Consider the following 25,006-nt stretch of genomic DNA (forward strand, 5'->3'; position numbering starts at 1 on the left):
TGCAATCCGGGCAGAATGTTTTAAGAAGAGCATGGTATTGTATTGGGGAATTTTGAGTTATATTGGGGCTCCCATTTTAAAACAGGTCTTTTAATGTTTAAATTTTCTCCTTACTTCAACATCTGATTCCATAAATGGTGTACCTATCGAAACGAATTATGTGTATTTTATAAACATACTACTTCAATTGTGCAATCGGTATTGGATTGCATTACATTGTTATTAATAAAATACTTTAGCTACAGTGCTTTGAGAAAATTCCCTGCACATGTGAAAACTGTATTTAAATGAGTCATCTTGAAGTCAGGCCCACCAAAAAGGAGCTTGACAACAAGGATATGGATTTTTGTAGGTACGTATATGAAGACGAGTGAAGGTAAATTCATGTTTTGTATACGAGTATAAGAAGTTAAATTTCCTAAAGAAATAATTCGAACATGCCATGATATGAAAATTAATTAAAAATGACTTCTGAACGTATAGTTTACTCAAACACGTCATTGCTATAAGTTATCAATCGTAACTGTAAACAACATGGCCTCATATTCAGCCATTTTTCCTATAGGTCTGGCTACCAAATTGCTTATAAAAACTTGTTGAAAAAAGTTATGTGAAGGAGACAGATATCGAAAATAACGAATACCAAACATATATATGCTAATATAAGTTATAATTAATTATATGTATATGGTAATTATATATATTATTCCACTCATTATAACTCAATAACATTATTTGTATTTTCTTCCATATTCCTCTTCCTCTGTTTTTGTCTAGATTTCCATAGAATACTAACACTTTAAAAAATATCACTCTTAAATATCAGCTGTTGTTTCAAAAGGTAAGTTACTGTAAGCTTATACTATTGTATTAAACATCAATCCGTTACATTCCCTTTGTTTCTGCAAAGTTTAGTTTTTAGTAATAAGGAATATTTTTATTGTAGTCTTTAGGATTCCTCGTAAATGATCACAGATTCAAGTCCAATGTCTTTAGAAAAATAAGAGAACACAAAATTTTCCATTTCATAAATATTTAATATTTTGGGATAAAGTAAACATAACAAACTATATATTTTCATAAATAATCACATCAACATTAATTAGCGTACATCAAGAGCACACAAACTTTAAACCAATAGCATTACTCAAGTGTATAGAAACTCTTGCATTGTAGCACTCTCTCTACCTCACCGGAACGTTTATTATTTAAACACTGTCATAAAACCTAACTCATTTAAAACTTGTAAATGTGTCTTTCGGCAAGATATCTTGAGAAATCTTGAATCTTTAGACTGTTAATGTCACACGAAACTTCATTTCTACATAGACAAAAATGATTTCGTAACCCCCATTATATTTTTCAGATAAAGGGAACAATACAATTTTTTGGAACAAGTGGTTGAAATTTTGTTATTAAATAGTGATTCTTGTTTTAACACACGAGAAGATACTAATTGAACTTGACAAATCTTTTCTAAATAAATTGAGAAAGGTCAATTATTTATATAAAGGTCTTAGAAATTATTAAATAAAGAACAAAATTAAATTATGTATGTCTTTAATATCTGAATGATGGATTTTGGGCTCTTTCCCAGAACCAGTATTTAGTTTTAAAAATCATAAAATAACTATTGAATTGGGAAGAACCAATTAAACACTAATATTATTAAAGTGACGAGCTCAAATATACCGATAATGTAGGAGAGCTGCTCGCAGTCGGACGATGATGGCTCCAATTCTTCGGATTATGACGGCCAATAGGGTGCGATTTTTGACATTCTTAGGATGCTGTTGAGATAAGGTTTAATGAAGGCTTAAATTGGGATCCACTAAGATGATGTGAAGATCTGGTAATTAACAGGTTTTAGTTTACATAGTGTCAGTTTTCGAAAAAAGGCAACACAAACCGGTAATAGAATTAAGGTTATTAACGTAAATTAAAGATAAACAAAGTTTTGATGCTTTGACAATATGCAAATTGTATAAAAGACAAGTTCTATTATATGATAGATTATATTAATGTTATATTAATGAATCGGAAACGAAATTTTACGTGTCTTCTTATCTATACTCAATATGTAGATGGGTCATTGTTTGTTTTATTTTAATCTCTTTTAAGCCTCAGCTATGGGCTATGCTGGCTTGTCTGGGCCACTTCGGTTGTTATTCTTGTCTGATTGGCCCTCCCTGGGATTAGAATCCGTGATCTCTCAATTAGAGAGATCGAGTCATTGTTAACATTTAATTAAAGTAATTGTAAACGGAAAGAATTATGATTTTGATATTGCGAGGATAAGTTGGTTATGGTACAAATGGTAGTAATTGGATGTGATTTCATGTATAATGGGTAGTCCTGAATCTACGGGAATCATTAAGTTAGTAATGTGTTGGGTATTCAATAGTTCAAATAAGTTAAGTATGAAAATAGTTTTAAATATATGATCGATAGTGAAATATCATATGTTTTTATAAGTAAGAAAAGTGTAGACTACCAGTGAATGAGAGATTATATGTTTTGTTTAGTTATTTTGTTTTGTTTGTATAAATAAGAGTAGAGTTAAATTCAGTCACCGTGGTCTGTGACAAGAATTATTAAATTAATTTGAACTTTCGGTTAGCTTCGTACGTCCGAATATGTTCAATGTAGTTTATTTTTATAAAGTTCATAATTTAAATTAAATTTATGATCAGAAACTAATTAATGTGAAACGAAATTTACCGAGTTTTTTTTATTGATTTAAGCATATTGAACGGATATTAATCGTAGTTTTGGCTAGTTGACAAAAATGTTCATATTGAATACAGTGAAATGTTAAGTGATGTTCAGACTTCTGGATCAACAGGTTGTTTGGGAAATCCAGAAATAAATCCTCTGCTGTCTTATGATGGATAATATTTCATGAAATATAGTACGAGGCAGTATCAATTTTAGTTCGGTTATAAGTTTTATCTGACCGCAGGACATCTCGAGAATAAAATGAGCTGTAAACTTGAAATTTCCAATGCAATTCAGCAAAGCCCGTTACGCGACATGTGTTGTGGCGCATTCCTATTTTGTACTAACATCAGGGTATACAGAGAGTTTGAACATTTTAAAACTTACATCATTAATGGTCGTTTTCTGATACTCAACACAAATGTGATAAAATACACGAAACTGTTCAATAAAATAATTTAATATTGGAATAGCGTTGTTTTTACCAACTAGGTGCAATTTTTACTATCATATTGACTCGGTATTGTAATGTTTTAATGTAATGCCTTCAATTCTAAGTTGAACAATTATGAGTACATCACGATTACACAAGAAGCATCATTCAATTGGAAGGCGAAGGTGAATAAAGTATGTAATTGAAGCAATATAAATAATAAAAATTACCAGTTCAAAATAAAATACGTATGTACTTTCTTGTTTGAAACATATTTAAAAACATTTGCCTGTGATTTGGTGAAATTAGTTTATAGCACGAATAGGGTTAAACTACTTACGTTAATAATTTATTTAGGTTATCTAGGTTTATTTAGGTTGTCATTAGAGTTGATTGGAGCCACTAGAAAATACTTTCATGTTTTAAAACTTTTAGTCTATGAATATGAAGTGAATGTAAAGTTGTAGTCTTGAAATTAAAATGACTTCTCGTTGCATTTTTTGGAGATAGTTTTCATCTTTTATTCTTTATTTGACTGTTGTATACTCCTAATAACAACTAGGCATGATTATTATGAAAAAGTAGGTTTGTTGGGAAGAGTTGATTCAATCTAAATATTGAGTTTAGCTTTGTACAATTTCAACACACGAACTTGGACTCTAGATTCCAGGAGTCAAGACTGTGTCACTTTTCAGACGCTGCACTGAGCGGAAGGATCTAAACTCTCCATTCGTATTATGAAAACCTCACTCAGGAATACTTAACTAAACCTTACAATCTTCTTTTTATGAACCTACATTAAGATTATCTCTGCAGTTTTTGTAATCTTAATTTCTTATAATTTATGAATTATTTGGTATATTTTCAAACCCTCTTGCGTAGCCAGTGGCCGAGCAGTCTAAGACGTTGGACTTTAGATCTGAGTTAAAGCTAGCACAATTTGAAATCCTGTCAGTAACCGCTGCTCTTTTATTAGTATCATCTACCTTGCACTGGACCGAATCTCCTCTTTATTCTGTACTATAAGATCCTCGTAAAGGTTAGTCATCCATAAGGACAGGCACAATAATACTAACAAATTGGATCATTATCCACAGTTTATTATGCTATAATTTTTGTGGAATTGAGAGCTGTAAATTTACATTTACTATTTCGATTGTTGTTTGAATTCTTTGTCAATCTCTGCAAACCTATAACGTATTCTTCATGGCTACAGGGATGATAAGATATCTAGTACTGTATGTCCGTACTAATTAGATTAAGTTATTACTGTTATAGATCAACGTTATAATAATACATTTTATAATTATTAGTACATTGGTATCAGTAATGAAAATTTGAGGCCTTAAAGAATGAACAACTGTCAATAGTGTTTGTTTTGGTGCGGTCACATTGTTTGATCAGTGGTGCTACCGTCACCACAAAAGGAAACAGAAATACTTGTTTTATTGTGACACAAACCACAGTATGATCCTATGTAATACATGGAACCTACCATTTGAAGCATATAGCACGACACTAGCAAAGGATGATTTCTGACCTTGGTACTAAATTTAGATAGTAGTCTAGATTTTATTTGTCTCTGATTGCGCCACCTTCCTACTACACTTCATCAGGCCGGAGACGGCTGCCTACACACTCACCTTCGATGGATATTTCAGGACGCCTTCAACTAATAAATACCACATTGATATAATTATGTACTTTTAATATCTCTACTGAACTACGTAGGCTCTGAATATGACTAGCGCCCAATAAACCTATAAACAAATTGTGAAAAATATACAGAATGGAAGCGTTCATTATTTAAACTGTATTTTTCTGTTTTATCTATCTGTTTTATTTTAATTATATTTAATGTTGCTGGTATTTGTTCAATTTTAAAGTAAACTTTTTGATTTATTTCTCTTGTTATTTTCATTGGTTAGATTTTTTAAATATTTACACAAATGTATCTCCTAATAACCTAGAGTAAATTTGTAGAACGATATCCTTTATAATGATTGAGTTTTTTTATGTCGTATCCCAGTTCTACAATGAAATAATTAAACCTTTCCTCAGTCTTACTGTATTTGGAAAAATGTTATTACAGGATTTATCTTTCGTATAAATGGAGTTTTGAACTATTTACATGATTCGTCTAAAAGAACAAATGCAAACAATATATGACATAATTATTTAAATTTAAATTACCCGTACATTTATTCTAATGAAATGCGTATTAATTCACATAATACGTAAGTTTACTTTCCATATTTTGATTAATTTTACTACATTTTACTATATTTAAAGAGGTGAGGATATTAAAAAACTCATTGGAGATTTTATTTTTAATAAAACTATTGCCTTTACTTCCACAATTATTCTGGATACAATTCATTTCTTGGAAACAAAGTGTAGACCTTATTGGCCAAATCTTTTATCAAGGTACCAAAAGCTTCTTCTGGGAGATTCCTGTAAATTTTAAACGCCTCCTTCCAATTCTCGTTGAGGAATCTGTTAGTAGCGTCACCTGTAAAAGTACGAGTACATTACATCCAGAAACCTTTATAGTTAAAGAGGACATTAGTAATTAACTGTAGAATAATATACTACACAAATATAAATGCTGATATTTTAAATTTTACCTATCACTTTTGTTAATAAATTTATCTGAAGGGTTTGAACCGTAAATTATAAGTTAAAGTTATAATAATAATATTAAAACAATTAAATACGCTTCTAAATAAAAAAGACTCTTTGTTGGCCTTTTTGCTATATTTATGAAAAAAAAAAGAATTCTCATGCTTAATCTGGTAAAAAACGCAAGACTATATCTTGAAACTTAAAAAATACCACTTTATTGACAAACCCTACCAACATGATTTAAAACAAAGCCTCACTAAAATAATACTTGTTACTCCGGTTACCATTAATTATATAGCAGAAACAATTATTAAAGAACTAGCTGTTATCCGCGGCTACGCAAGCAATCTTTAGAACTGAAGTCCTTATATTAGTAAAAGCATTTATGATGTAATATGAAGGAGTTCTATGACATTTTTAAAACGTAAATAGACATACACCAAGTAGATATTATTTAAGTTCATGATAAATAGTATCAGAGTTTAATTTAATTAATATATCATGTTTTGCACGTGGAAGAGCATGTCTGGTTCAAATTAATTATACTTGCAACGTCACGGCCGAGCCAGCATTGTTACCCCGATCAAGAAAATACAATACACAGGTCTCGAAAACTTACTTCCGTCAAAAATCGTCTATATCTAGCCATTATCAAATATTTCAGGTCAAAAATATTTCCAGTACCACATTAGAGTTTGCCTTGTCCTGTCGAATAAAAAAGTATACTTACGGATAGGGCCAAGAACCCTATTTCGATTAAAAATTACCTACTGCGGACAGTTTAAATTCACTTCCTATGTCACAATTTAGCTTGCCGTATTGCCTCGATCAAAATATTATATAGTTCGATTATGCAGTTCTTGGAAATATACTTTGGTCAAAATCATCTACTATGGGCTTCTCCGTTTTTCCGTACTTTCCGTCTCAAATATTTCCAGAGACATAGTTAGATTTGCCTTTTTGTCCTGATGAAGAAAATATACACATAAGTAGGACAGAGAAGCCTATTACGGCCTAGGGAGAAGTGTACTATTAGGAAGAGTACCATTTCCTATGTACTGTCAGTATAAGGGAGAAATCCTTAGTAAGGTTACGTAACATTCCAACAGTTGTTTTGTTACGTTGAGGTATGTTAGTTTTAATTTCTCTGTTTTCCCATAAGCCACTGTTTAAATGCCATATCACAATGTCAAGGAAGCTAGCTCATCAGTTTAAAGTAACGTACGTGAAAACATTCATGACTTTGTTCATTAAGGTTGGTTTTATAACAGCGTTTAAATAATTTATAAAATGCATTAGATGATTTAAATTCGTCATTACGCGATCTGGATTAAAATTTTGATATTAACTATTTATTTAATACCTCCATTACACTACTAATCAAGCACTGTTTACTTAATACTTGACCAAATTTAAATGTAAACTGATGTTTCAGCCAATTTGTTGACATACAACTAACTGAAAGTGTGAACAGCTGTTTAGTGTCCGTTTAATTTAGATTATGAAACGTAAAAACTACATTTTTTTCTCAATATAAAAATATTCCAGGTAACTTTTATTATATTTTACTTCATAAAAACCTTCCTCGGATTTCAATGGGCATTTTACAAAAAGAATTAACCGAATTGGTCCAGCTGTTCTTCAGATTTGCGCTTACCAACACATTTTGCGATTCATTTTTATTTATAAGATAAATATTTAATATTAAGACATAGAAATGTATTTAAAATGTCATAAAATATAAAAATCCTTAATGAAAAAAATATAATAAGACTATCTGAGTAGCAGAACTTAGTGAAATATCCAAAATTTGAAATATTAAAAAATGAAGAAACCGTCTATTGGGTTAATTGTTTTAAACTTAAAAACTATAAAGGACTGTTTCATCTGAATGAAAACAATGAATACCTCATTAAGCATGTGGAACTAATAGAATTAGCTAAGAATAGTGCAACGACAATATTTGGTTATTAAGAGACCAGGTTTTTGTATAGATATTGAAAAACAATATTGCTTAGTTACACCCTTCGATATAATCAACCAATACTGATTTTTAAACTTTGACAATTAGCGTAAATAATGTGTGCCAACTGTAAATAAATGCTTAATTGTTTATATTAGATACAAGATGTTTAATTTGTTGTTATAGTTTGGTTTCTCTATTATTTAAATTGTATTTTTTCTTTTACCTTGCCTAAATGTTTGATTCATTGCTATGATGTCTTTCTTTATATTTTATAAGATTATGTCGTTGAATATAACAATGTTTTAATTTCAAACTTTTATTTAGTATATTCCATTGTTATGGATTAATATTTATGGTATTCGTTATATTAGATCGAGTTTAATAGAAGGAGAACACAACTGGGTCAGATTATCGTATTCTGTTCCAAGATTTTTCAATTATATTATGTGTTATAAATGATCTATTATTTACTATATATATTGACATTTAGATAAACATAGCATTCCCATGGGTCATTTAAACTAAGTGGGCTAAACAAATTTCTATGACTGAATGTTAAGGAACATGCAACAACCTGGAATATGAAGACACAGAGATATATTGGGCAATATATTTGTTAAGTGGTAATATATTTTCCAATGAAACAAGGCGAGGAAGTCAGAAAAAGTAACTAATAGATTTAGTCAGCTACATTTAGTCGCCAAGGATCTGACTCACTGAACAATAAAGTTACATCAAACAATTATAAATAGGTTTCAATAACTTAAATATTTTCAGTGATCGTTACTTACCCGAATTTCAGGAATTGTTGAGATTCCATTAAAATTCCCAAGTTAGTGGTTATTATTTGTCATTTTAATTGTGAGCAACCACTTAGGCAACAACTAATGGGAAAAAATCGTTAACAATTATTATTTAGTACAATTACGGGAGCTATTGATTTATTAAGTGTTTTTTAATATGAGCAAGATTTTAGAAGAGTAATTCTAAAAGTCAAAACAAATGAATAAAGTGATATTCCAACCTTTAACGCCTATATCGTACATATTCTGGTCATGATTGTAAGGCTACAAACAACTATTTGTATAAATAAACATTCTCTCCCATATGATTTTGACAAAAGTGTTCTACAATATGACACTTTCTTTTCATCGGAATGTCTTAAAAGATCTTTCCTATCATAAATTATAATAAGTATAATTACTTGAGGTCAAATTGTAATCCAACCTACCCAGTGTCTTGTCGCCATTGAAGAGGTTGGTAAAGTGGAACTTGGCATGTTGAGGTTCGATGATCCATTTGAGGCTTTCCACTCTGGTAAAAACCATGCCATTCTTCTGGAAGTCTTCATTCTGGATAAAGGCAGTAGTCGTTACATCAGCTGCAAAGTCATTAATAGACCGTCAAATCGCTTTGGATTGGAATGGCTTGTTAATATTTATTAACTTATATTAGATGTAATGTGCCATTAAGTTTAAATGTATTTAAGAGGCTTCTTAACGGTTACATATTACATTAGCTAGCGCCAAAATATGCATATTTCAGGAATTCCACATGATACTTAGGAATAAATTTTTTTACACATTTTTGTGCTGATAATAGCCTCAAAGTGTGAAGTTTTATTGAATTATTATTGTTTAATGTTGTTATTTTCAACGTAGGACCACAACACACCATATGGCGATAAGCAGGCTTCACTTAGGTTTGCATTCAAAATTTCATTGAGTAGTCATTTAACTCTGGTAATTGTGTTATTATGTCACATATTAAAATGTCATATGATTGTTCCTACGTTGTTTAAATATTTATTTATTCTTCGATTTTGTCGTTCCTATCATGGTTAAACATAAAATCAATGTAAAAATGTTAACAGCCAAATCCCATGTAGTGACATTGTACAATCACTGAAAAGATGTTGCTTATATAGAAAATAAGCTTTGAACAACATTTCGAGTCTATAGCACAGGATGTTCTTGACATCGACGCCCAAAGATAAGAAAACAGAAATAGAATTGTCAAACCCGTCGAGTGATAGGCTTTGGTAACGCTCAGCCATTAAGTGTATCCATTAGTTATCCATGATTTTGTACTGTTTACTCAATAGAATTTGAGACTTATTTTATACTTTTATTTTATTGTATTTTATAAACCTAGCTAACTTAAATTTTGTTGACTAATTTTATATAAAATTTGTTAATAATTGGTAATAAACTAATAAAATCAAGTGCTGTATTGTGTCAATTTCAAATATTGTTACCGCAGAAAAATCCTAAAATGGATGCATAGAGAGATATGTTTCAAAGTATTAAATAGACATCTCAGCTAGTTTTTTACTACTCAATGGTTTTTGAAACCCTGATATATTAGCAAGTTGTTGATATCAAGCTAAGTTTGATTCTATGAGACATCTATTCAATATCGATTTCTAGTAAATGTTACTATATACATTCTTACATGTCTTGAAAATCCTCGTACAGATTTTCAATACGCTGTGGTCACGTACTTTTCTATATTGATGTTCTATATGTCATATTGTTATTGAACTATATATTTTTTTAGGAATGTAACTCAAATGTGTGGTTGTAAAAGTTTTGTTACCATAAGTTGATGTGAATGTACTAATACAATGTCTTGTATAAACCTCAATTTAATTTATACAACCTAAGCTCTTATTAATGAACCGATTTGCTTCATTGATTTAATATATTCAGGATCAATTGAAGTAATTTGGATATTTTTAAAAGCAACGATCAATGTTCTGAAATCTCATTTTTCTTACTTTTAGGGTGGAATAAGTAATAACCTAAAAATAAATAAACTATAATAAAATAAAATTAAATTAACTAAATATAAACAATAAGTAATAAAAATACCAAATAGAAATAACTTTACCACGAGTGATAAACATCGCCCACTATATGATTTTATAAATATTTATAACATTAATTAAACATTAGATATTTTATTGACAGTTTGTCTTATACAATATACGACTACAGTTGAATATAATTTTTAAGATGAATTATTATGACTATATTTTACTATAAATTTATCGCAGCTTTCTAATTTCTTTTTAATAATTTAAAATTAGAAACACAGACCGAAAAATAGATGTTATATTAAGTATTATGTATTCGAGTATCTGGATAACTTAGAGCTTGTTTAAACAATTTAAATGGTCCTACAAAAGTATATTTTTATTGATCTTCTTTGTTACACAGTTATTCAATGCAACTGAATAAATTATAAAACCATATTTTAAACAAATACGCGGCTCTGAATGTATTGTTACTTTTAAATTAGTTAGAATATAATTGTTGCATATACTTTACAGTAGTAATACATGGAGATTAGATTCTTGAATGTCAGTTACATGTAAGAACCTATTTTGAATAAATTCTTGAAATAAATAATTCTAAATTACTGTATTATGATCAAGAGAAAGTTTACTCACTGAAGTTAAGAGAGGCCCTGCCTTTGCCCTTAAGATTAAGCATCATTATTTTGCCCGCCATCTCGTAGTCACCCTCGAAATCAATGGTCTTCGTGAAGCATTTCATACTCATCACGTTCTTGTCCAAGTCCACGCTGAAATATATTAAGTATTTTTGTGAGCTCTCTGAATAGTGATGCCAAAGAATACGAGTAATTACCAGCATCTTATTAGCAAGCCATTAAAAAGTATTGATACACATTATAATACTGAAAGTGAGTGACACTCTTGTAACTGGTGATTCAAATTAAAATTCTAATCTGTTAATGCTATATAAAAATACATTCATTATGGCAACAGTAAGCCCTTTAATATAAAATATTACATTCATACCACTATGCCACATTCACACATAAAAGTTTTGCACTCATTCATTCCAGTCACTCTCGCCTATCTACACCATCTTCGTCTTCAGGGCCAGTTTTCAAAATTTGAGATTTCCTAGTTACATACTAAAAACTCGCCGATAATGTAAAATGCAATTGACGCTAAAAGTCTTTTTAACGTCTTAGACGTTGCGACATGTTTAATGACAGCTGGTAATTTGTTGATAAAAAGGACACCTGCTTGCGAATGTTCGTAAACTACCGTTCTGTATCTTCAAGATCGGTAGTTTTCACTACCTCTAGTCTCATATCCGTGCACGTCAAGGAATATTATAAGGGTTCCTTTTGGACATACAGAATGAAACTGTTTCAAGGGTGTAGAGATTCGTCATAGTGAACAGTTCCAAGTTTTTGAAGACTGGTCGGGGCCCAAGTCTAAAATACTGTAGGCAAAGATTCGAACCGCTTTCTTTTGAAGCTTGAATGATCGCAAACATTTATTTTTTGCATAAGATCCCCACGACACCAATCCGTAAGTAATATGTGGATAAATCAGACCATAATATGCCGTCGTCATTGCGTGACTCGGGCAGTATTTGGCTAAATGCCTCAAATCATACATGCCTGACACTAGTTTTGTGCAAACAGAATCGATAAGAAAATTACATGTCATCCCTTGATCAAGGTGTATTCTAAGTAATTTAGTAGATTGTGCTTCTTAAAGAATGAGACATCTGTTTTTGCTTTTATCTATAGTCGTATTGGGCCTGATCCACCCAATTTATGAATTAACCACGCAGGTACTAACACTGCAAATCGATGATGCAATTTGCGAGTGGGAATGTTTTTATTAATTACTGACTGAAGGCGCTCTAACAAATACTGTTTCAGCTTCAGTTCGATCATAATAATTAAATTATCGAACTAATACAATACGTAATTTATTAATTTACGTCGGAACCAAAAAGAAAACTTTAAAGCGGACTTTAGAGCTATAATTTTATTTCATAATAAAAATAATATTTGCAAAGGATTGTATGGTTGAGAGTCGCCAATAGTCTGGGTAGTAATTTAACCAGCATAGCTGTCCCTTATAGGTTAAGATATCGGCGACCGAAAACTGACGATGAGTTATTGCTTCAAAAAAGTTATCGCTGCAGGAACACTACCCCTGCCCAGTCTGTTGCGAATTACACTTCTCCTGCCCAGTCTGTTGCGAGTTACTAAGATGAGAGGATCTCCAAAGAAATTACTGGAAGATTTTAATGCTTTTGCTGACAGAAGATAGTTCTTGTGGTCGGAGCACAAAGTAGGCTATCTACCTATGTACAGCACGCATTGTGGTCCACATTCTCAGGCCGTGGGGCATATCTTCTTTCAATCGGTGGATGAAATTATATAATTGTAGATTATCTATCTACCCAGATTTTACAAGGAAATCCATGATTCGGTTTATCAATACCGAGGTTGCCGACTTACTCGTGCGTTATTCAACCTCGCGATACCACTGACACAAGACAAAGCGCGTTATATCTATGGTGTTAATATGGTGAGGGAACATATATCTTATTTGATTTATCATTATGGATGATATAGCCTATAGCCACATCAATAATATTAATTTTGGTATCAATGAAAAAAAACAACTATTAGATATAGAATTTCACTTCCTAAACTGTGTATAACCTATTTATTATGGATAAATTAATAATAAATAAAACTAATTATTATGGATATTAATTGATAGTTCTCCTTTCTGGTTAAAGACAACTACTTTCTTTGAACATCCAGTATTTTCTATATATGGGTATAGTTAACTAAAATGTAAATCTCAAATAGAATCGCAATCTAAATTAATTAATATTTCAGAAACATTTTAATTTTCTGTATGCTTCATAAAGATAATAATATCAATTATTTATATTTAACCCTTCATGTCATAATTATAACCAGTAGAACCATTTCATACCATGAGCCATCCTGGCTTTTGGAAGGTTACAATGGAGTCTGCAAACGTTACGGGAGGCTCACATCCATAATCTCCACTTCGTAAAGACAGCTTCAAAAAGCTGGATTTTCAAGAATTTTTTGTGATATTGAGGCTTTGGAAGTGTTAGATTTAGTTGTTCAGTTCAATGAAGCCTGTTGTCCCAAAACTTCCTTTTTAATGTTCCATTGAAACAGAGAGTCGTGTCACAGTATACTTCACGAGCCCCCGTGGAGTAGTGATGAGTCTATGTCATTGACATATACCAGGAAAATAGTTGGACCGACGATGGAACCCTGAGGAACACCATACCTAATTTTATTGGTGTTGAAAGTTATTTTCAATTTGATTTGAGATTTGAACTACTGGAGTTCTGTTGCTTAAGTATAAACTAAGCCACGAAAAGGGTACGCCTCGGATGCCATAATATTCTTGTTAGGCTAGCAGTATATTCTGGTCAACACAGTCAAATGCTTTAGATAGGTCAAGTGCTTTGAAACTTAAGGTGGGACTTCGACTTTCTTGTCCCTCTACAACTCTTTTGAATATATTTACAACTGCATCTACCGTAGATTTGCTCTTTCTGGAACCCCATTGGTCCTCAGAGAGCTGGTTGTGACTATTAAGAAATCAAAGCATTCTTATCAAAAAGAATTTTTTAGTTTTGTTCGGAACTAGCAAATTAGATACAGGCTAATAGTTACTGATGGAACATGGCTAATAGTATTTTTAAATTGCAGTCACTTTCAGAATGAGAAAATCTTTCGTCTGGAGTGATGTCTTGGTGTGAAGCTTCCTAAAGTAAGGCGTTTGTTATCCATACACGTAATTATACTGTATTGCCAATTTTTGAAATCTACTACAGAACTCGGTGTTTTAGAACACAAATCATTTTACACGAATCAGGTGATCATATATTTGGTCAATCACAGAAATTCAGACAATGACGAGAAGTCCTCCTGAAAAGTTATAAATGATGATTTATATAACATTTGATAACAATAATAATAAAAGAAGTGTAATTTACCAACTTAACTTTTCTAATCAAATTATAATCTTGCAATAAGTGTTATATTCATTAGCTTAATGTGTATAAAATAGCACCAAGCATGAAATATTTAATGGCTCTAACGAATAAAAATGCATTTGGTTATCAACCACTATGGATCAGAAGCTTTAATCATGAATAGTGCTGTTTATATTTGTTCAGGAATTTACATATAGGATATTTTTGGTTTGAAGTCGACAGAGCGACGTCAAAGGTTACAGAAAATTCTATGGACCAATATGTTTATTTAAATTATGTTTGAAATTAAAAATCTAAATAACAAACTAATTTATGAAAAATACTTTTATTAATTTTGTACACTTATGAGTGAAGGTCAATTACTTGATTATAGTACGGCGTTTTCAGTACGGCAATACATAAACGCTTTATATACTTATTTCTATTTTATATTTATTTAATCGGTTTTTCTGGACATATATCTTAAGCTATTTTTACCAGATATTCTATGTTTTCGCTAGTATTATTTCACTAAAAGGTATTATATTGTACAATTATACTACTATTGCAGTTGTATTTTACTATTATACTCATGTCTACTACATTTTTAGTAGGGGTATAAGAACACCCGATATCGAACTAAAATTTCAAGAGTAATAACATTTGAAATATTTAAATATATTAATGAAAACCACTGCTTTCAATGATATGTTATTCAATGTTTATTAGCAAATTTAATAACGTATTTATTGTTTCCCCAAACCTCAGCTTATACCATGCATACATAAAAATGGCACATGTGATGTTATTTAATTTAATTTAGGATGGTAAAATTAAACTTTAGCTTAAAATTAAACTCGTTTCATTAAATGTTAGCGTGTTGTTTCAAATTTTGGTTCGGATTTGTTACCGTTAGAGCTCTAAATGTTTAAATGTCAAAGGGAATTGTTAAATAGTACTGGTAGAATCTGTATATTGAGACAATGTTTTAAATAATCATGAAGTAATGTTATCTATCATTTTTACTTAATAAAATCGAATTAATTTTTGATTCCTGAAGAAGGGCTGGTTCATGGCTTGTTAATGTCTTTCGGTTGAAACTACACTGTACATAGCTAGAATGAGTTAGCCAGTATTACCAATAAAAAGTTTCAAGGTGGCGTCCAATCCAACTAGAGCAAAATGCCTAACTCAACATATTCTCTCAAATTCTCACACAACTGAACTATTTCTCAATTACAAACCATTATTATTTTTTAAATTTTTCTATATTTCAAGATTTCGGCCATTCAAAATTTGAAAAAGGAATGCTTATATATCGTTTATAGTGCAAATCAAAAAGTGCATTAGAATTATTAGGTAATTTATAAAAATGTTTATTCCAACGCGTTTTCCACGTATTTATTTCCAGAAACCAGGCGTATAAAGTTTTAATTAGTATATATGTAACACTGCGGAATAGTGTTGTGAACACGATAGCAACCGTACCGGTAGTTCTTAATATATACATACTAAACTTCGTACAGAAACAGTATTTGTAAATAGTTTGGATGAGTTCGTTAGCCAGTTTTAAACAACATATCGTTTCTAGATGGCGGTCATTCGTATTTGGCTAAAATTTTTATCTCGAGTATTGCACAAGTTAAATCAAAATAGTTTTTAAACTTTTCATAAAAGTTTTAAGTAATACCAAGCTAAATTTTTCATGGTTATTTTTCGATTTTCATGTTTACAGATAATAGCCGTTTAAAGTTGTAGAAGTATACAATTGAATCGTTATATGTAAATATGTTTACAAATCTAATCTCGGATTAATTTTAACTAAATCAAGTCCACGTTTTTACTGAGAAATTACGTGGTTGTAAAAAGTTTTTCTTTTCTAAGTTTTCTTCATTATGAACTTTCTAAATATTACGATTACTTTAACATGCCAACATTGACAGTTATTGTTCCATCAGTGTTGTGCGAATCTAACATCTAAACTAATAATGCATCTTCAGTTTGACATTTCGAGATAACAGGCTCATATGAAATTTACTTTTCTTCCGGCTGAGCTGAAAAGATATTTCAAATGTCACAATATAACCTTGTTATCCTGCAAGTGTGTTTTCCTAGCATTGCAATATTCAAGTACAAACACGCCAAATAATTTAGAAGGCTAGAGAGTTTTGGTAGTTTTAGTCACAATGTCTACGCTAAGCAAGTAAGAGAAAAAATATATTTGTATTCTGTCAACTTCAGTTTACGAGGACTGTGGAAGAAGGAAATAAATTTTCTATGAAACGTAACTTCGCTTGCGGTACAAAAACAAGCAATTTGTTTACAACTGGGAACAAATAAGGAGTGTTCAAGCTGCTAATTCCCAAGCACGTTATATGTTTTATATGTGGATTTATATGGATTTTGTTTAAGATGATTTAAAACCTGGCCATGCAAATGTAACCTTTACAATTACGTGTACCTAGTTGTCAATATGGCATTAACAGCTCTCAGAGTACTCACTCTCCTTGCAACTTGATACGATGTGCAGCGTCTGCAGGATTCGGCTGCTAGAAAATTACTTTACCTATGCCTGTGTTTTGAGTCGATGCCGAAAACCGCAGCGTTATTCGTCATCTAGGGAAACGAGCTTTTACCACAAACGTCGATATAGGACCGCGGATGATGGATCGAAGGTCTAGTCCACAGCGGAGGATGGCTGTTGAGAGGGTAGAGCTCCCTTGGTATTTAAGACTGTTGCTAGTCTGGAGTGAGGGAGTACTTTCTCCTATTCGTTATGAATGAAGAGGTAGGAATAGAGCTAGCCTTCTCTTCTATTGAGGTGACATATTGAGATATAGTGCTGGGTAGACCTCCTCATGGGAAATCGACAGAAAGCAGACTCTACCCACAACCTTACCCATCCAGAATATTATGCCCTTCAGGAAGCAATGTCCTTTTAGGATTAAGTACAATGACAAGCTTCTTATCGTAAGTAAAAACATTGTAATCTATATTTAATATGCTATTATTTTACTGTCTACCGGTAAAATCCCTTATCAATATCTTAACAAAAAACCTCCTTATTTATTCATTTAATATTAATATTTATTTTTTATTTCCATCACAAAAATTTCATTGTGTTTCATAACATTCACCATATCCGACAGTATACGATAATTGGATTATCACAATATTCCTTTAAATGCACATAAGTAATAATAATTATTACTATAATATTATGTAATTATTATAGATATTATAAATATTAATGTAATTATTACAGTTAATGGTAAAAGATTTCTATTTAAACATTAAATGTTCTTACGTAATATTTTGTATCTCGAAATTCCTCAGGCCGTGAATGTAGAGATCTGTAAGTGTTTGGCGGAACTTGAAGTTTCCTTGTCCATCCTGCATTTCCAGCTTCGGGATGAATAAAGGATCAAGAGGGACCAGCTTGAGTTCTGGAATACCTGGAGAAAGACATCATCAAGTTGTGAATATTTTAATAAAATACAGTGGTGTTACAATCGTGTATTCTTATGTCATATAGTGGCTATGTGTTCTTACTCGTATATAAAATTAATTATTCAAGTTTTCCAGATCCATCTAATTACTAAAGTGATCAAACATAATCAACAAAACAAATGTATAATTTAATGTAACTTACCACCAAAATTGCTATCCATCAGTATAAATTAAAAATGTAATTTACAATTTCAAACAAGTTTATATGGTGTACATAAATGCGACTTGAGTACTAAAAATCATTAAGTGTACTTTAAATTTCATTTCATTTCTTTGTATTGATTTTCGGGGAATGCCTCAAAATATACCATCATAGTATTAAATTTGGTTTTCAAAAAACAAATTATTATGTATTGGAATGGCAAATCTGTTTTCATTTCAAATGTTGCACCGAGAATAAGGCTAATGTAATTGGCAAGGATTCATGTTTTGCTTAAAATGAGGATGTAAAATATATGCATACACGAACACATCAACAATCCTTTCGTCATAAAGCAATATTTACATATTTTTTATATTTTTGAGTCAAACTCTAATTTGGTTTGCCGTTTTATATAAAATACAATTGTGTTGTGTTTCTGTGTTCTCATATCCCCAGATAGCTAACTGCTAATATAATATAAGATATGTATGATAAATAAGAGAATAATATGCAGTATGCAATATTTCTGTGCCAGCAAAAACGACAGCATCTACGAAGGGCACATACTGAAATCAACTTTCCAGCTATGGTTAGAAGTAGAATAATTTTTCTAATTTGCAGTTACAAAGATTTTACTATTACTTCATGTTCTGATTAAAATATATATATATATATATATATATATATATATATATATATATATATATATATATATATATAAATATATATATTGGATTAATTTTATTTACGGAAGGTTCTTTGTGTTGTACTGACTTCAAGTTTATTTTGTAATGTTTAAACGTTCCAGATAGTCATTCCAGAACGAAGCGAAATAAACCACAGTAGGTAAGGATTTTTGTTTATTTAAATTTGCATATTTATACACTGTTTTGCAAAAGACAGGGATACCTCGATTTTGCGAAAATAAAAATATTTGCATAACTCTTTTATTTACAATTAATCGAGTTATTATCTGCATAGGAAGCAGAATTAGCCATGTAGTAGTTATTAAAACTGTAAAAAATGTATTACTAACCAATGAATGGTTATACATTTAACTAAGATTTTTCCAGTTTTTGTAATGCACTATAAACAGTGGACTAAGTGATTTGTAGCTGTGAAGATGTGAAGATTACATTGTGTATTCCAGTTAAAGAGCCCAAATCTCAGCCGTTTCTCCGATAAGGCACGAGTGTAAACAATGCTCTGCTGTTATCACCAGTTAGCCCGATGTTGCCCAGAGTCCCTTACCTCACATCTATTTCTCCAGCAATTGCGCCACGGAATGTGCTTCTCACGATCTCACAATTAAACTATTACGTTATTATATAGGAGTGAAAACATTGCCGCTGTGAGCCGACTAGAGTTTGTTTTCTAATATTAACCGTCGCTTTTACTATTCTCGTAACAAATGCTAATATTTTTCTGGACATCCAAACAATATTTATGTAACGAAAGTCTAAACAACCAATAAATTAACTTCATCTCATGTGTTGTTATATTTTATAATAAAATGTTATATGATTATTTCGTTTAGTTGCAGATTTGTTTATTCTTTTATTTTGCCTTTGTCATCATGGCTATTCATAAAATCAATGTATATTAGAATTTTATTCTTTACCTTTAATTTTCCTTATATTAATAGACTTTACACTTGGACGAGAGGATCATATGTATCAAGTTTCAAGTGTCTTGACTCCTTTTTATCAAGGGTTATGGGGTGAACCGACAACACCATAATTCTAAGCAAACCCTGTCGGATCTTTAATAAAGCAAAACAAAATTTTTAGCTCATTAATGAGAATAATCTGAAAATATACTAATTTTTAGAAAATTGGTAAATAATATTACGTATTATCTCTATGTAACAACACATAATTATTAGTGTGTGTAAATTATATTCATATAACATATGTCCTATTAATTTCCTCATCGTTATCACTTTTCTAACACAATTATTTATTTTTAAATAAGAAACTTATATGACCAGAATGATTTAATGAGTTCATTTGAGTATTCTTATGTTAAAATAAAAAACAAAATCAACGGAATAAAACTATATATGTTTACCATAAAACATTTTGGTATCGAAACCTGGCACTTACCGTTATAGAAAATCAATTCACGCAAACTACTTAATTACATGGGAGAATATTACTTATAATATTTTCTGTTCACTGACCTTTGACCAAACTGGGACGCAGAGTTTCGATGCTGTTTTTGATACATGTTGACAGTTCTGGATCACTTCTGTGACATATCTTGAAGTACTCGGAAGCTGAAACGTCATATATTCAGGATATGACATCGATCATAAGAGTCAGCTCACCACAAAAGCTAAAGCTACTTAATTACTCTCACAGACTAATTTCTAAAGTGTTGAACTACGTAATTTTCCTAGTTGTATTGCTAGAAAGAGAAAATTTGTACGTTACGTAAAACAAACTATACGTATTAAACCAAAAAATGTTATAATTAGCCGCACCATGCCTTAAATCATGCTAACTAAATGAATTAATGATTAATGATGCATTAAATAATACATGTAATTATTTTTATATAATGTATAAGAAAATAGTAAGAAAATAATACCAATAACTGTACCTTTCAGTAAGTTCTTTACATTCTTAAACAAGGTTTAACAGCTTAACATAGAACTGTGGTGGAAGCACTTACTGACTGCTTTTCCTTGATTATTTTGTATCTCATATAATAGACTGTGGAATTAGAAGTAGCGTTACGTAGATAAATACGTTAGACCCCTACCTGTGCACATGCGCAAACGCGCGTGCAAGTTTTCTTTAAGTGCAATGCATTTCAAGATTTGTGAGCAAACTACAAAGGTTTAGTTAGGAAATTTAATAAAACAACTCACTAATCAAATGAAAAAATGATAATCAATATATTATTATAAACCTCTATTACTAAAACTATCTAAATGGAAGTAGAGTATTATGTTCATACGAAAGCATTTGTTTGAAGCCACCGAATTAAGGTGGTTGATTTGAAAATGTAAAACTTATAATTCTGACGCATAGAAGCTTTAAGCCATTGTATATGAAATATTTACTATTCTTGTTTAAGAGTAAAATTTACTGTCTATATATATATTATAGACATCAGCCCTATAACAACAATATGACACTTCTAACACATTTAATTTCTTAATTTTGGTTGGAAAGTTATGAGACGTGTCGCTTTAAATATATGCTTGATACTCATCCAAACACTTTAATATTTGTTATGGTTATTCAGACATAAATATACAAAATATCTGTGTTTTATAAATATTCGAAAAGTTTACATTTTACGAGAAAAAAGAGTGTTTTATGCGTACTTAACATATATTTAAAATTACACACTCTCAAAAACCCTACTTCCCAATACATTAGATAAAAATCTTTGCAGTATCGCATAGAGCAAACGTTGCTAACCTCAAGGTCGTTGCTACAGATGGCTGTTAAAAAGAAAGAAAAGGATAGGCTTAATTGAAGGGAATATAACAAGGAATGTAATGAATTCAGCTCGTGCTTCCTGTATTGCATTCAGTCAATCTACAATTTGTAATTTCCGTTACAAGAAAGATGTGTAGTTCAAGAAAGTGTTTATTAAGTATTACAGAATTAACAATTTGTAAAGAAAAATGTATTGCAGGAAATTTTGTTTTCAAAGAGAGATGCTTATTAATATTTATGAAATAAATTATATTCTTGCAAATATTTAATAATATTTAACATTACAATGTATTTTGATTTGTAATTTCAATGCAAATGGATGGAAAATGAATTTAGAAATCATGGTGTAACAATTATGTAAAGTAAAAGCATTTTAATATAAACAATGACAATGTTCTATAAAACAATTTTCATTTACTTTCAGACTATTCATGTGTTTTTAATAACGATTTTTAAATACAAGAACAATTCGTTAAGTTATTTACGGTTAAGATATTTTATAAATGAGAAATTAATTACGGTCGTACCCCAAAAATTCTAATAATTTAACTGGCAGAAAATAGCATAAAATTGAACATTTTATCATCTACACGTAGTTATGACAAATCAATGATACATGCTCGTTACAATTAGTCTGTAATCCAAATTCGTTAGTTCGTGTTTCAGTGCCAATGACAAAATATCATATCTATTTGTTTCTGTGTCCTTGTCTCTATTGTGTTATGTAATTTCCCAATCAGTAAAGTGCATTAAAATCTTTTATTATTAAATATGACCTGAAGGTATGTTTTATATTATTATTATATTTTTTTATTATTTACTAAAGATACTTTATTTTCTCGAAACCCATGATACTTATGTATGATACTAAAGTTATGATGATATGATAGTTCAAAAAATCAAAATGACAAAACCCCGAAAGAATAATAGCTGACTCTACTTAGTCCCCGTACTAAGCGGTTTTTGAATATATATTTACTCATTATGTTCATGATATTGAAACTCCTAACGCAATATCCAACATGCTATCACTCTTTTCAGAATCCTTAAGTAATTTTTAAGGACGAAGCCCTGAGTCTCCATAATGATATTCATAGAAGGGAAGTGGTTAACTATAACCAAGTTCGTTACTTATTCATGGACCCGTCCAATATCCGTCTCCGAGTAAGAGTACGCTACTACCAGAGTTTGAATTGTTCATCCTCTGAAAATATACGATTGTTATAAGCAGACTGTAAAGGAGTTAGTCCACAACACTGGGTGTAACTAAATACACTCTTCGATGATTATTAATTTTCTGTTTCTAAGGAACAAACTGGATAACTGGATGACCTTGTCTGAAGTGATCGTATGTCGCAGTTTCTATGTGGCGAACAAACATTCCTTTTTTAGTATTTTCGCTCAAAAGGTTTATCTGATTTGCCGATGATAATGAAGTAAAACATCTGACTTCTGTAACGATATTTTTAACAGATCCCGCGGGTACGTGCCAAACATACAAACTTAACTAAGCTTAACTCGCTCAGCCCAGGTTGTACAGTGGGAATGTCACGCTCAGTTTTCATACTCTACTGTGTCTTTCATGACTATCTACATACTACAGGATGTTATGGATCAACAGTGAAACGTCAGTTGGTTTGTACAGTTATAAAAGTACAAGTGATTAAAAAGCAACCCATTACTTTAATTAATTTTTTCCGTCAAAACTTCACCTAAAAAATAAGTTATAAATATGTTTCCAGCGAATCGTTATAAGTATGAAAAGTAGTATAAATAAATAACAGGAAAGGCGCTGTGTATTTTAACAGATTCAGTTACTTTTGCGATCTTCTACTTAGTCAACATTGAAATGTGTATTACACAGTAATGAAACATTAATTATTCACTATAGCAATCATGTTTAAGGCACTTTTAGTCTTCGAGAATAGTCCGTGAAGAATTTAATGAATTGAAATATATTGTGAGGTAGTTTTAATATGAAAATGTCAAACTGTGTGTAACCAAAATCTACAATACTACATGCAGACACTTAATGTTAAATTTGACACTCACCAGGTTTAAGTGATGTAACGTAACCCCCGGCAAGAAGAATGAGCAGGACGGTATGGGCAGGCTGCATGATGTGCTGTCAGTGTACAAAGATTGAACTGCTCCAACACTCTGCTGCCCGCCGCCGCCATTGCGGGTGTCCACGGTCAAGGTGACTACAGTTTACCGCTCGTTACGTACTACATTATAAACTAATTTACAGTCGTTTTTGACAAGGAAAATATTTTAATGTTTACATTATTCTTTTGTACATCTAACATCATTCATATACACTCAACGTTTCGGGAATTGCAATCTGATCTCTTCCTCAGGTGTATACCTAACCTTAATCATAACTTAAATCTGGGTTACAATGAATAAATCGAAAAGAGCGTTATTAAACTTATTGTCTGTCAAATCCGTGCTCATTATTACGAATAGTTACATTTAATAAAGCAAGCACTAATAATTAAAAGTGAACTAAAGGATACGAGTAACATCTGATTTGCACTCAATATGAACTACGAACAATGAAACAGTGACCAATAATAAGTGGCGATCGTCAAGATAAAAGCATTCTGTATAGAGTTGACAGAATGCTTTCGTTTAAGTGGTCAGTTTTAACCTAGATCGTAGTTAAGTATAAGTTTAGTTGTGTAACTGATCAAGAAATAAACTGGTGACCTCTAAATGTATTGCCATTGATATTTTTGACTCACTAAATGGTGGCAAATGTCCAAGAAATCCTGTCATCTTTATAAATAACTATTGTTAAGAGCTCTCATGGTTCTGTAAAAGAAACTACAGATGCATTTGAATTGTCATATTCTAGACTGCCGGTCGCCAAAACTAGTCGCCACGGTCAAGGTGATTACGATACACTGTCAATTACTAACTTGATTATACGAAACGTTAACGTTAGTACCTGTAACAATCGTTGGGTGGGGGGAGGGGTTAAATCATGGATGTTCCTGGCATAGTCAAACACTTATCACACTGCCTGCTTATCACAGCCGATCCACAAAGATGAAGTATACTACCATGTACGGCACTTCGTTACTTAATCAAATATTATTTCATTATAAATTATTATAAAAGGCTATGAAGAATTGTATGTGTCAATGCATACATGAACTGCTCAGTTATTACGAATCACTTAGTTTGAAGAATTTAAATATTTACACTTTTTGTATATTCATCTAATGACATTGGTCATGTTATGAAACAAAATAGCTGTAAAATATTATACAGGGATGTGTCTTAAGGGTGTTATTCTATCAGATAAGAGCATTGTGTACGGACATTTCTTCAACGCGT

At 31.0% G+C, this 25,006-nt stretch overlaps 1 protein-coding gene across 1 annotated transcript; it reads right to left on the reverse strand.

The window, feature by feature from the left end:
• Positions 1-5,466: 5,466 nt before the first annotated feature.
• Positions 5,467-23,865, reverse strand: LOC124358739 (protein takeout-like). Its single transcript, XM_046811038.1, has 6 exons — positions 23,714-23,865; positions 20,389-20,484; positions 17,862-18,009; positions 11,197-11,330; positions 8,974-9,123; positions 5,467-5,663 (listed from the first exon to the last, which is right to left on the reverse strand). Exons 1-6 carry the CDS (start codon positions 23,778-23,780, stop codon positions 5,512-5,514), a joined length of 747 nt encoding a protein of 248 aa, XP_046666994.1. The 5' UTR covers positions 23,781-23,865; the 3' UTR covers positions 5,467-5,511.
• Positions 23,866-25,006: the final 1,141 nt, after the last annotated feature.

Source organism: Homalodisca vitripennis, chromosome 3, assembly GCF_021130785.1.
Source record: "Homalodisca vitripennis isolate AUS2020 chromosome 3, UT_GWSS_2.1, whole genome shotgun sequence".
Classification (NCBI taxonomy): Eukaryota; Metazoa; Arthropoda; class Insecta; order Hemiptera; family Cicadellidae; genus Homalodisca; species Homalodisca vitripennis.

Excerpts from the sequence above, each read along its gene's own strand:
- LOC124358739 (XM_046811038.1), bottom strand. The coding sequence starts at position 23,780 with ATGCAGCCTGCCCATACCGTCCTGCTCATTCTTCTTGCCGGGGGTTAC. Across the intron at positions 20,485-23,713 it reads CGTTACATCACTTAAACCTG|CTTCCGAGTACTTCAAGATA; the intron begins GTGAGTGTCAAA and ends ATGACGTTTCAG. Across the intron at positions 18,010-20,388 it reads GCGTCCCAGTTTGGTCAAAG|GTATTCCAGAACTCAAGCTG; the intron begins GTCAGTGAACAG and ends GTCTTTCTCCAG.